General features: G+C 46.3%; 1 protein-coding gene across 3 annotated transcripts in view; it reads left to right on the top strand.

The window, feature by feature from the left end:
- Positions 1 to 339: 339 nt before the first annotated feature.
- The window catches only part of RGMB (repulsive guidance molecule BMP co-receptor b), a 29,732-nt gene continuing 15,909 nt past the window's right edge, over positions 340 to 14,162 (top strand). The window contains exons 1-5 of one of the 3 annotated variants that reach the window (XM_032403940.1): positions 340 to 406; positions 752 to 993; positions 1,960 to 2,035; positions 5,227 to 5,492; positions 11,033 to 11,541. In XM_032403940.1, coding sequence (XP_032259831.1) covers positions 2,031 to 2,035; positions 5,227 to 5,492; positions 11,033 to 11,541 — 780 coding nt within the window. In that variant the 5' untranslated portion in view covers positions 340 to 406; positions 752 to 993; positions 1,960 to 2,030. Of the gene's footprint in view, positions 407 to 517; positions 600 to 751; positions 994 to 1,959; positions 2,036 to 4,219; positions 4,408 to 5,226; positions 5,493 to 11,032; positions 11,542 to 14,162 lie in introns of those variants that run through there. The other 2 variants (XM_032403939.1, XM_032403941.1) reach the window with 2 other exon arrangements.

The raw sequence follows: 14,162 nt of genomic DNA, 5'->3' as shown, positions 1-14,162 counted from the left end.
TATAACACATTTCCTCACCTGAGTCTTAGACGTCTTTTTCAATTCTCTCCCCCCTCACAATTCGCAAATCGTTATCCTGGCCTTTGTAAGCTGTAAACATCCACATTGGCACCTTGGGTGGACAGGAAAGATCGCTGGACTCCTTATTTCAGCGAAAGTCCAGAGACCATGCCCGCCACTACGCCAACCCCCGCCCCGGCCCCGCCACAAACACCCACCATTTATACACACTCGGAAGACCCTCACAGATCATTTCTGTAGAAGAAGGGGTGCATTTTGTGGCTGCTGGTGCACAGTTGGTGAAAATCGTGGAAAGGAGGGCGGGCGACTGCATCCGTGCCTGTGCCGAGGCGCGGAGTGGGAACAGCCTGCACGTGTCCGCTGCCGGCCTGCCCCAAGACCGCTGGTTGGTGCCACGGTGGGCAAAGGCAACACGGCGGGGTGGAGGGCGGCGCGGAGGGTGGCGCTGGCGCATGAAAGGCGTCTTTGTGCGGGACTTGGGGGTGAGGAGGCGGTGAGAATGGAGAGAGCTGAGCCGGGACTTGGAGGCTGGGATTCTGGGGCGCCGCTACCAGCCACTCCTCCGCGGCGCTGCAAAGGTCCGGGTAGTGCCGACAGGGGGCGGTGTGGCGCTGGAGGGGTGGGGTGAAGGCCCCTAGGTTTGGCCTTCTTTGAGACCTGACGCGAGAGAAAGACACTTGGAGAAAGCGGGAGGGAATTGAAGGATTTGCCTCCCCGCCCCCTTCCCTAGGTGGCCGAGAGATCGCGCTGGCTGGAAGGGCGCAGCCCCTCGCCCGGCGCTCACTCAGCAGTCAGGGAGGCGAGAGCGCGGCCCCCGAGGCGGAGCCTCCGTCCTGCCCCCGGGTGTCGCTGCCCCCACCTGGGGGAGAGAGGCGGGCGCCGCGCTGCCCTCCCTCTGCGCCCCCGCCGCGTGGCTTGCGGCTTATTTTCCCAGCTGGCAAGCGTCGCGCTGCAGACAAGGGAATGCCTGTGGTGAGTTGTTTATTTTGTCGAAGTTTGCGGTGGGCCAGGGGGACGTGGGGGGCGAGCGGCAAGCAGAGGCCCGGACTATTTTGTTTAGGTCTTGGTCCACCTGTGTGGTATAAATCTGCCAGCCTCAGGGCGGCGGGGGGCCAGGGTGAGAAAACCCCAATTCTCCAAAAGGCCACTCTAGCAGACCTAGAACCACATTTGATTCTCCGCTCCTGGAATGGCTAGATCCTAGCTTCCACTACTCCCCATACCCCTGATCATTGCTTCCCGCACCCGTTGCGTACAGGGCTGGCGCTGTAAAGGACAGTCAGCGCCTATGACCCAGGGACAGCTGGCCACAGAAGTACCTCCAGGGTACCCTTCCCCATTTCTTGAGGGTAGGAGAGCTGAGTATTTGATATGAGTGGCGCTCTTGAAACTAGTGGGAACTTGTTTTGGCTACTTGTGGCATGAAGTCCCTTCGGGCGTATCGGGTCTGCAGAGTACCCCAAACTGGGATCCAGATTGGTCAGAGTTTCCCAGACTTGAGGCTGGGGGAGGGGAGGTGCGGTAAGCGGTTGGCTCCCAGAGGAACCCAGAGGAACCCCCAGGGCTGATGACAGTCACCACCGCGGCTGCTTGGCCTGGAAGAAAAGTCTAAATACATTAGCGAGCTGGTAAAGCTTTTAAGGCCTTCTCGGGAGTGAGTGGCTGGCTAATGAGAGGTTAATTTTGTTTGGAAGAGAAGGCTGCGCTGGTTTCCTGAGATAAATGGACAGGAAGCGCATTACCTCCGCGCGCTGGCAAGCGGCTCCCAAATGCTTTTTGCACCTGCCGCTTTGAGCGGTGTGATCCGCTGCAGAGCCCGCAGGGATCGTGGGGGCCGGCTGTGTACGCTCGGGTGATGAGCCCCACTCACGCCCCGGAACCCCTCCTTCCGGGGGCGCAGCGCTCACGCCAGGCTCTGGGGTCTTCTCTCACACCCAGGTCCTGCGTGCTCCAGAACTCGGGGGCCCCCTGATCCCGTCAAGCCCCCTCCAGGATCGGAAGGGTTAAGAATGATGTAAGTACAATCCACTAGCTGCTTGCTGCTGGGCTGTCGGACTCCGGGCTATTTCAGCCCCCGCTTTGCAGACACCCTGGACTGGGGAGCAGCGAGGGGGGCCCTTACTCTAGAACGGGTTGCAAAATCCCTACCGCGGTCTGCTTCCTAGCTTCCTCTGTCCTAGGTGAGACCCTCGTGTTAGATTTCTGGAAATGGAGATAAATCAAGAGGGGAATGGTTAAGACCGCATGTATAGGTTCAGGAAAAGAAACCTCTAATTCTTATTTAGAATCCATTCATGTTGCTGGCATGTGTTTTAATTCTATTCACTTGCACGTTCATACCATGGGATGCTTTGCTGTGTCCTCTAATTGTGCTGTTCTGGTCTCATCTTTCCTTCCTGAAAACAAAGATGAAGAGAAAGAGTACAAGTGGCAAGAAATAGGGTGGGTTCGTGAGCTGTGCAAGCTGTCACTTCATGATTTTTTTTTTCAGATTAAGATGTAAAACTTTTATAAGTCATTGATTTTATGGGGGAAAATCCCTAGATTTTTCTTTATAGAATCTTAAAATCCTCCTCAACTTGCAGCATTGGAGCTGGAGGAATGGATGCGCTATAAGCGACCATTCACCAAGCTCTTGCTTTCCAAGCCCATTCGGGATCTTGCTAACAGTCCGAATTTACCCTGCGAGTCTGTCAACTGACCTAAAGACTTGAAAACAGGAACCACCTTGCGGTTTAATTGTGAAAATTAACATTTTACTCTAGCCGGCTGAACACTTATGTGGTAATAAAAAATGAATTGTTAGCCTTATAAATCTTGAGCTTGTCAAATTTTACAACAGATGAGCAATAAAGCACCTTAGAAAAAAATGAAGTTTTCCCTCTAAAGAACAGTTGCATTTCGATACCAGAATTTTCAGTGACTCAAGGACGCCCTCTATTGATAAAATAATTTAGAGCACTGTGTGTTTAAGAAACAGGATACAGAGGTGGGGGAGAAGTGGCAGGGGGAGAAATCAGAGAAAGTAATGACAGCGAAAAGACCCCAACTAAACTGAATTTGATCCTTAACTTTTGGTTATGTGTTTGAAGTATGATCAATAAAGTGGCATGCTTCTTTCATAGGGGTCGAATTAAATCTTGGGTTAAGGAAAAAGAAACATCTTACTGTTAGTCTTTGTTAGCAAAATACTTTGACTCAGAGTTGGTTACTTTTAAAAGATGTTTACCAGTATTTCACTAACTTTAGTTCATTGATTTATGTAGTCATTTCAAGAGAGTAAATTTTTGGTCTCATAGTATTTACTCCACAATACTATCTAAAAATCGTATCAGATAACTCCGCCTGCAAAAAGTCCTTTCTCCAGGCAACTCTGAAGCTATTATTAAGCATATTATGGATATACACAAGGTTTGGATTATATCTTGGGCAGGGAAAGGTGTGTTTACCACTTGAGTCATCATAGTATGTAATAGATGAGTAATGAAAAGTTACAGTAAAAATAGATAGGCATCCTTCATTAGGGACCTAGTGGTTTGTACAGTTCATAATGTGTCTAATGAGTAAGCTGGAGTGATCGAAGGTTTGCCCTCAATTATCCTAGTCCATTGATTAGCACATTGTAACGTATGGAGTATTAACGTGTCCGCGGTTGATACGAAATTACTAATTAGAGATTATGAGTAGTGAACGCGTACAGCTGCAAACTGCAATTTGGCTATAAGTGAATTTAAAATGGCAGCCCTGAGCCCCTTGGAGGAATGGCAAAGGCAAGAGTAGTCGAAGTAGCTCCTAGCCTTTGAAGCCATTCTTGAGATTAGATACCACTTCACACCTACTGATAACAAATTGGAACCTATCATCAACCTCACAGCATGCTTTCCTATAACACTTGGCAACCTCTTTTCTGGCACACAGTTGGGTTTTTTCCCCTCATCTTTGGATCCATCCAAGTGACAAAAGTAGAAAGTGACCTGCCATTGAATTAATATACTAATAGACTACGAAAATTTGTGGAAAAGCCACCGAGCAACAAGAAATGATGGCATAATTACTCTACACTGCTTTAAAAACTCACTATCCTCATTAATCTAATTACATTGTAACCGAACACTTTGAAGTTCGCCCACTCTCAGACTCCTCCCCGCTGCTTTCAGGAAGGGAAATGTCAGAGGAACAATAACGCCAGAGCCTCGCACAGCTGCCAGCGAATTCCTCAGGGAGCTGGTGGGTACCTTCCCAGCCCATCGGATCTGTTCCGGACCGCAGGTCACATTCGGACTTCCAACGCAGCTGGGTGCTAGCTTTACCAAACGTCCGGAAAAGGCTCGGAACGCGGTTCCGCAGATGTGATTGGCTGCGAAGGGACCTGCCGCACGGCGTTCGGTAAAAGCGCCCACTTCCTCTCAGGAGCCGGAGCTGGAGCGGGAGGGACAGAGTGGGGGTGATTTAAAACACACACACACACACACCCCAAAAAACCTTAGGGGGAAGTTGAACCCAATCAACATTAATTAAAGAGAAAAAAGCCGGTTCTTTTGTAACGCCGGCAAGAGAGAGTTGCCGTCGCCAGTTTCTGTAGGGCACGAGGAAACAGATCGCGGAAAGGGGTGAAGGGGAGAGAAGAGGAGGGAGCAGGAGGGAGGCTGGGCCCGGGCACGGTGGACAGGACTCGCAGCCGGCGGACGCGGAACTCGAATTACAATGAGCAAGCCGAGGGCGGGAGGAGGTGCGGGGGGCGGGCGCTTTGGGCCTGCGAGTGGCGGGCTGGGCCCAGAGGACCCGCGTTTACGGCCAATGGGGTGGGAGGGAGGGGTTCGGCCGTGGGTGGGGACGACGTGGATTGGCGCACGCAGGGAGGGCGGAGCGGCAGTGCGGGGCTGAGATTGATTGACCGCGAGGCCGCCGCACAGAGATATCCGGGCTGCCGGCGGCTGCTTGCTAGGGCTGGGCGCGCCTCCAGTGGGTCCACGCCCGCTGAGCCCACGCTGGCTGGGACCGGGGCGCCCGCGCTTTTGGGGCCAGGCTCGGCACTAAGCTCACCGTCTTTGTGTCTTCTCTCCCGCCCCCTCTGCCCCGCCCGCCGCCTCCGGCCGCCGCGATGCCGCTGCGCCCCGTTGCCGCCGCCGCCGCCGCCTCGCTCCGCCCGCGGCGCGCTTTTCGCTGCGGCGGTGGCGGCGGCCCGTATCCGACGCGGGCCTGAAGGAGGAAGAAGAGGAAGCGAGGTGCGTCCCACGGTCCATGCCGCAGCCACAGCCACGAACCCGACACGGCGCCCGCGCCGCCGCCCTCGCCGGAGCCCACGAGACCTGCATGGACGGGCATGGGCTTGAGAGCAGCACCTTCCTGCGCCGCTGCCGCCGCCTCCGCTGCTGCCGCCGGGGCTGAGCAGCGCCGCCGCCCCCAGCTCTGCCCGCCGCCCCTGGCGTTGCTGCTGCTGCTGCTGCTCAGCCTCGGGCTGCTCCACGCAGGTATGAGGCGCGCGCGCGAGGGGAGCCAGCCCCAGGGCCGAGTGCTTTGTTCCCAAACACCCCCGGTCCCGAAGGCACACGCTGGGGCAGCAGGGCGGCGTGGCGTGGTGAGACAGGAGAGGCCTCACGGGCTCCAGACCTGCACCTTTGCCGGGCTCGCGGCGCAGCGGCAAGAACACACCCGCGGGTGGTGCGGCGCGCCCACGGCGCAGTGGAGCGGCCTCTTCCCCTCCCTCTCTCTCCCTCCCCCGCCCCACTCCAGTTTCCCCGCCTTCGGCTGGGACCGTTGATAAATCTCCTTCCCAGCAGCCGCTTATCAAAGATTTAGAGGGCGGGGGCGACGGGGCCTGCGCCCCCGAGACAAATGTTCCGGGTGCTTTATTGCTCACTGCATTGGTGTTTTCTGAAAGTCAGGCTGGGATCAGGTTTCCGCCGCCGCCGCCCCCTTCGAGGGGAGACAAGGAGCCTTGTGCTGCTTCTCTGGAGTTGGGGGTGGCGATGAGGGGAAGAAATCGCCCCAGATGTAAAGATTTTCACCGGAATTTGAAAACCTGGGGGTTAATCTCGAAGTAACTTAAACGTCTTTCAACAGGGATTTCTTTCGTATTTGCGAAAGCTGCTTTTAATTCAGCTTGTCACCCTCTTTGGAGAAACCAGTGCTTTGTGGCTCGCCGCGTGTTTGCGGGTTCCAGGAGGGGTTGACAGATCTCACAAGGCTTTCTGGAGGCCGGCGCTTCCTCTATGGAAGCAGGAGTGAGTTATCTGTTCTTAGCGAAGTAGGCCTGCAGATGAGCCTTCTAGCAGGTGATACTTATTTTTCTTGTGAAATAAGTTGCATTAATACAATGATCTATGTCGGTTGCATCTCAAAGCGCGGGGACGGGGGAATATCTAGGACGGTCTTTCTAAGTAAGTACCACGTCTAGGAGTTTGTCTGAAGAATTTATTTAATGCCAGATTGAAAGATAAACTCTTATTTGAGAACAACTAGAGCATTAGATAAATTTTTCTTAGAGACCTTTTTTGTCCTGTATTTTATGACAGCAGTCTCAACGCTCTCTGATCTGGAGAATCCTGAACTGTAATGCCACCCTCCTGTGTGGAGTAGTATTTATTTATTAAGTCATACCAGCCTTGCTAAAAATGTGGGAGGTTTTTAAGTAATGGGGAAAAAATGTGGCATTTGAGGAGACTTAATTTACTTTTCGTAACTTTGCATTGTGATGGAACAGCTGCGTTTTAACACTCACTTGGGGAAACATAGGGTGTAACATTAAGTTTTACAGTGATTAAGGCTTTAAATGAGTGACTTTAGAATCCTAGAAAATAGTGGCAACCTGCTTATGGTCACATGGAAATTTTTAATGATGTGTCAAAAGATACATTCAGGAGTGTTTTGTGTGAAGAATTTGTCTTCATAATGTCAAAGTGTATGTTTCTTGAAATGGAAATTGAAGTATTAGGTAGGACTGTGTGTCCCTCATGACTGCTTGGATATTGTTTCCCTTTGTTGTCAGAGGGTACTAAGACAAGATTGGTCCTTGAAGATTTCTTTTCTGGCCAGTTATGAAAAAGTTGTTTTAATGTTTAATGTAAGGTGCCTTATTTCAAGAACTTGGGATGTGAAACTCTTCTCCATATCTTCCTGTGTCTTCACTAAAGTCACCATTGGATTCTACCTAGAGTTTCCATGGTGAGTGATATCTGTGAACAGCTTGTTGGGGTGGAATGATTAATTTGGTTACAGAAAAAAGGGCTCCTTTTGAAAGATTTCTTTGAAGAGTGTTGCTATTGAAATGCAAGGATTGTTTCTCCTCAGAGCCTAGCGTAGTGCTCTTTGCAGATGGGCTACCATATGTTTTATGCCTGGATCCATATAATTTGCCTCAGCACCCCATATGGCCCTTCATTTCACTTAATTCAGCTTCAGCATATCTTATTTCTTTTATTATAAACTGGTGATTGTGCTGCAAATTCACACATGCAGTCCTGGCATCAAGGAAATGGTCTTGAATGGTGAGGTCTTTGAATCATTAACGAAGGCTGTAGACCCACAAATCCTTTAGCATTTTCATTAACTGGAATGAAAACACTATCACACTAATCGTGGATCATCTGACTTGAAAAATGGAGACATCTGTAACTGCAGATTTTGTTTTCTGCCCTAGGAAATGAAAAAAGTCCTTTCATACTGCCCCTCGCCGCCCCCCCAAGCAAACCTGTACAATTCCTGAATGGAGATGCAATATGGGAGTTACTTGCTCACTCATACTCTTCATGGCTTTGTTGGCTACATCCTTGAGATTGTTTCTGCTCTACATTGTCTTGGCATCTTGACAGGAAGCTTACTTTATCGCCTGTAACAGGCAAAGTGTGCACTGTCATTATAAATTCATGAAGCCTGGATATTTCTGGGTGTATTCTGTATGCTGCAAATTAGTCATTATACAGGAGCCTGTGATGGGGCTGAAACTGCTGACCCAGATGCACTCTCTAGTTAGCCCTCCTCTTTTCCCATCATCTCTCCTTGAAAAGGCTGTTAGAAACCTCATCCTACACAAAAGAACCCAAGGAGTTCTTTTTGATGTGACATTTATCAAAAGAATCAGCACCTGCCTGCTAGGAAAAGGGGGGGGGGGGAGGACAAGGAAAAAGGAGGTGGGAATCTATATTCTGGTTCTCTTCTGAACAGTTAGTTGCATCTGCATCTCATGCTCTTCTTACTTTGGATATTTTATGACTATTTAAAATAATTATAAGTAAATGTATGCTCGGATAGATTTTATAGACCATAAAAAGAACAAATAGGCATTGCAAGTTCAGCGGAAAGTTCTTGTGCTGTCATTTATTCGTAGTCTAGGAGCTGTTCATTACTGACTGATCTTGGCCCAGTTTTCATTTCCTTGCTTTCTGCTTGCTGTGAATTTCATTTAAAAAGAAAAAAATAATTGATACAATAGTTAAGTCTTCTTTTAAGCTATCAGCTATTGTTGTGAGAATCAGGAATTTAGAGATTTGACCTGAGGAAGGAAAAGGAGATTTGAAGAAAGGCACTTTATCCTGGGCTTCGTTCTAGCTATTTATGATCCAGCCACAACAAGGCCTTTAGTAGCCCTTTGTCTTGATTTTTCCCATCTGTAAAATGGCTTTAATGCCTTTGAGGTTGTTGGTTGGCTTTTGGTTTTTTGAGTCAAACAGTTGAAAATGACTTGATCTAATTTAGAGAGAGGAATTCTGTAAATACAGGAGCTGCTTTTGTCAACTCTAGAATGAGCCAACATGAGGTAGGCCAAACACATGAAGGTGTTTTTGTGATTTTTTTTTTTTTTTAAGTGTGATTTAGTGATAGCTCTAAGTCCATAGCCCCAAAACGTTAAGAGTGTGTGTGTGTGTGTGTGTGTGTGTGTGTGTGTGTATTCCTCCCCCCAGGTTAGAGTACCCAATCTAGACTACATTTTTCTCTTCTTGGTCTTTGAAATGTAAAAATAGTGGGGGAGGTGGCTTGAGAGGTTGTCATCCTCCAGTCTTTTCTGCTGAACTCAAGCCAGAAACAGAGATTACGGGTTATTCCATTAAGGTTTAAAAGCATTTTAATACTGAAAAGATTAAAGTATTTTTCTAAAGTTTTAAGTCTTCTTCAGATGAAGTCCTAAATCTTGATATTATTCTGAAGTTTATGTCCACATCTTAAAATAATTATGTATTTAATAATACTCTGATTTTTTTTCCCCCCTCACCTAGAATAGGAACTATAAAATCCTTTATGCCTGGAAAAGATCACAAAAACAACCTCCTCATTTCTCAGCTGAGGAATCTAAGACTTGAAAGTTTTGAAACTTTCTCCAGTGTAGAGACCTAAAAAGAATGTTTAAATAACACAAAGTATGTGTTAAAGTAAGTTTCTATAAAACTTGAGGTGGATGATTAGGAAAAGTATTTTCCTTTTCAGTAATTCTAGCATTCCCGCTTTATGGACCAGAATATAAAACTGATTGGCACAGGGGCGCCTGGGTGGCTCAGTTGGTTAAGCTACTGCCTTCGGCTCAGGTCATGATCCCAGGGTCCTGAGATCGAGCCCCGCATCGGGCTCCCTGCTCAGCTGGAAGCCTGCTTCTCCCTCTCCCACTCCCCCTACTTGTGTTCCCCCTCACGCTGTCTCTCTCTCTCTCTCTGTCAATTAAATAAATAAATAAAATCTTAAAAAAAAAAAAAAAAAAAAACTGATTGGCACACACAACTGACCTAGTATTGGCCATTCTTGCATCTTTTTATGCTTTGAGAGGTTTTTAATTAAAAAAAAAAAAGATTTTATTTATTTTTTTATTTGAGAGAGAGAGAGTGCACATGCGGGGGCCAGCGGGGGGGTGGGGGGTTGTGCAGGAGGGGCAGAGGAAGAGGGACTAGCAGACTCCACACTGAGCCCAGCATGGGGCTCAATCCCAAGATGATGAGACCGTGACCTGAGCCCAAATCAAGAGTTGGGTGCTCAACCAACTGAGCCACCCAGGCACCCCTTAATTTTTTTATATGAGAAGCTAGTGGCAAAACATCATTTGAAAATTGACTTTAAAAAGTGACGCAGTAATAGTTGTTTTTTTTTTTTATTCATTTTAGCTTTGCTTAAATCATTAGGTGTATCTGAACTGTCGACTTAAGGAACAAAGTCATTTGTATATACTCTAAGAATTCTGTGTGCTGTAGTTCCCTGGTTCTCTTTCTGATAAAACAGTCGGTGGAATCATCTGTCCGTGTAGCATGATTTCAATTTGGTGTCCTTTTTTGATTCATTGTACCTTTCCTGATGGGCTGCTTGGGATCTGGGATCCAGTGGTAATGGATATTAAGGGAGAAGTAAATACACAGCTTGATCAAATAAATGAGTCACTTTATTTTTTTAAGAGAACAGTTACATTTTGTAGCATCCAGGAGATTGTCAAATTATATACAGTTAATAAACACCCCTAAAGAAATGCAGAATAACTTAGCACCTGGATTTTTTCTTATTATCCTGTAGCTGTACCAGAATCAGGTAAAGGTGTTTTAACTAATCATGCTGTAATTTAGGGGTCCCTACCTAAGGTGTGGAACCTTAATCGCGGTTTTCTGCATAGACCCCATGCTTTCCAAAGCAAATGACTTAATGCCCTTTTCAAAATCAAAACAAAGTTCACATCTTTGGCTTGGCCTTGGAGTTGGAGCAAAGAAATCTTTCTCAGAATCTAAACAATAGCAAAGTTGATAAGATACTCCATTTAGCCATTCCCTGGTAATTTTAACATAAGAATACTGGGCTAGACTCATGTGCACTCACAGCGGCTCATGATTTCAAGTTTTAAGGTAACTAATTGCGGGCAGTTTTTCTCCCAGTGGCTTAATTTGTGAGAGACACAGAAGCACAATGCAACCCTATCTCTGAAGGCCTTCTGAAAATAGGAGGATATGAAATCGAACAAACAGTTCCCAAAGGGGAATGTCATTTTCTCATGGTAGCTCAGGCAGATACGGAGCATTCAGAAAACGTTGGGTCTTCTTTCTCATAGGTGACTGCCAACAGCCGGCCCAGTGTCGAATCCAGAAGTGCACCACGGACTTTGTGTCTCTGACTTCACACCTGAACTCTGCCGTCGACGGCTTTGACTCAGAGTTTTGCAAGGCCCTGCGCGCCTATGCCGGCTGCACCCAGCGGACTTCGAAAGCCTGCCGCGGGAACCTGGTGTACCATTCTGCTGTGTTGGGGATCAGTGACCTCATGAGCCAGAGGAACTGTTCTAAGGATGGACCCACATCCTCTACCAACCCTGAAGTGACCCACGACCCTTGTAACTATCACAGCCACACAGGAGCCAGAGAACACAGGGGCGGGGATCTGAACCCTCCCAGTTACCTTTTTTGTGGCTTGTTCGGAGATCCTCACCTTAGAACTTTCAAGGATCACTTTCAGACGTGCAAAGTGGAAGGAGCCTGGCCGCTCATAGATAATAATTATCTTTCGGTTCAAGTGACGAATGTGCCTGTGGTCCCTGGATCCAGTGCTACCGCTACAAATAAGGCAAGTATACTTTTTTTCCTTCTGACTTAGAACTGTTGGATTCTTCAGATAATTTTTTTTCTTCAGATGATTTTTGAAGTATGATACAAAAGACCTAGTTTAAAAGGAACTTTTTCTTGTTCTTGACATGCAATTAACAGGGTGAATGGAGGAGTAAATGAAAATTATTTAGTAAAGAATTTCTCACTGGAATCCTAGGGCTTATGTAAAATGTGGGTCTAAGTTTAAGCAGTGATATGAAAAATTAAAACACACGCTGAGGTTTTATGAAAAGACAGGCCTGTTTAATGGAAAAATGTATACTTATGTATACTTTTTTTTTTTTTAATCTGTGATGTCTTTTTTGAGGGTGACTCTTGTCACTTTGATTTCTAAATCAATATTCCGATTTTTCGGATAACTCAAGTGAGTGTTCGGAGTAAAGAAAGTTCTGAAACCTGGGGCAATAGCCCATCAGGAAACATAATTTATTGGAAATTTGGAAACTGTAGTAAAATATAATGGCTATGAGCCAGCTTCCTAGTTGCAAACCCACAGTTGTGTTTTCGTTCTTAACCTTGTGACTAAGCAATTTTAGAATTGGATATTGTAGAGCAGTGATGTATGTAATCTCAGGATAACAACTGAATGAAGACGCTGAGGGGAAAACTGACAAAATTAAGTTAAGCTTACCCTGCCTAGCTGCCCGCCTGTCTGTGTTCTTGTTTGTTTGTTGTTTTAAAGAAACACATACTTAATAGAGATCATTTAAACCAACTTTAAGGCACCGATGTCAGTGCAAGTAGGTGAAGGGCTAGGAACGAGGTTCCCATTTGCCAGTGAGTGCTAATTCAGGCATTAGTAAGTAAATGTAGAGGTCAGAAAAAAGACTGTCCCAAGTAACTAGCTCTTTCCCAGTCTCCCCTAATCACAAAAATCACACAGACTGTCTCATCTTGCTCCATTTCCTTTATTCATCAGTTGCTTTAGACTAAAATGTAATTGAAAAGGATCAAGCTTTTGTAATATTTATGATGTTCTTTTGATTCCAAGACACCCTCCCTTGCTTCCAAACATGTGTGGCCTATTTTTTAAGCGAATTTAAATTATTTTACTTGGCATTTTGAGGAGGTAATTTTACAGCACCTCCGGAGATATCTGGAGACACCCGGGGGTGTCACAAATCTAAGATTAGAAGTCATTGCTCTGAACAAAGAAGTCTGTTACATTAGTCCAGACATCTTAGGGGAACTCAAAAATGTTTACACTTCAACTCCCAATAAAAGCCCAGGCTTGCCTTTCCAAATCCTACATCTCAAATAAACCTTTCCTCCTCTGGTTTTTGTAAGTATTTAAATAATTTTTCCTATCTGTATATTAAAATATGTGTTGGCTGTAAGTTATGGTAGAAAGTTACACAATTATGAAGTTACAAGACAAACCATGGCCAAAAATCCATCATTACTGCAGCGTCCTAGGGCATAAAACCTGGGAATAGTCTTCGGGAAAACGTGAGACTGAAAATTCAAGAAGGCAGTTCCACTGGGAATGGAGAAAGTTGTAATTGACGGTGTAGATAACTGAGGGCTTGGATGGCTGTCAGCAGTACTTTGGAGATTAGCAGGTGCTTTGTGCATGGGAAAATATTGGTTCTTTTCACAAGCCCTAAATTTAATTTTCCATGCCTTCCATCCAGTCATGTGTCACTTCTGCTTGTTAATCAGCTTTTCAAAATTCTGTACTTTTTACTGATCATGGTGGAATTATTTGGGGACCACCAGTTACCTTTTGAGTATAGATACTATATGAATGGAACAATTGACACTGAAATACTTTAGGTCGGTCCATCTCGGTTGTGATCAGGTCTATCATCATTCATCGTTTTTAGCAAATGAGTAAGAAGTACAGCTTTGTTTCCCCCCCTCCCCTGCAAGTTTGATAAGGATCAAAAGTTTCACTCTTTGCAAAACGGATATGGGAGGCAAGTTGTCCTCTGACTTAAATTCCAGCAGACAGTGAGAATACTCGGTCTTGAAGTGCACTGTTGGAAAGTAGTTCCCACATCTGGTGACCACGCTGTTCAGGAGCAGATGACTCTGTGGCTTCATGACCTCTGGTAGTTGTGAGGTTTTTGTCCTTTTCTTTTTTTTTTTTTTTTTTTTTTTTGCAACTCTCTCCAAAGCTCCCAAAAGCATCTGGAAGGTTACTGCTGAAGACTTATCTCAGTGCTGGTATGACCTATGCTGGTGAAACACAACTAAAGGCCTAAAATTTTGCAGCGTAATTTCCTTTTACCTACCCAGGGCCAAAATGAAACCTTAGAAAAAAAAAAATCAGATCTTTGGGAACTTATTTCATATGTACTTTTGCCTCAGAGCATTTTTATTTTTATTACCATCATTTTTTCATTGCTTAGAATTTTTAAGTCTACTGCAGTACTTTTTAAAAAAATCTTTCAGATTTTTTTTGTATGAGCCTCCGCTTGACTGAGCCCTCAAACACATAGACCAGCTACTTGGTAACTTAGCTTTGCACTCGGCAGATACTGTATCATCCTTGGGGCCAAGCATTTTTAATGACCCATGTGCTCAGTGTCACTAGATTGAAAAGCTGACCAGTGCTGTGGTAGAGGTTGGCCAGCT

Source organism: Phoca vitulina, unplaced genomic scaffold, assembly GCF_004348235.1.
Source record: "Phoca vitulina isolate PV1807 unplaced genomic scaffold, GSC_HSeal_1.0 scaffold6, whole genome shotgun sequence".
NCBI classification, from domain to species: domain Eukaryota; kingdom Metazoa; phylum Chordata; class Mammalia; order Carnivora; family Phocidae; genus Phoca; species Phoca vitulina.
The sequence above is the reverse complement of the archived record's forward strand: the minus strand, read 5'-3'. Positions and strand labels throughout refer to the sequence as shown.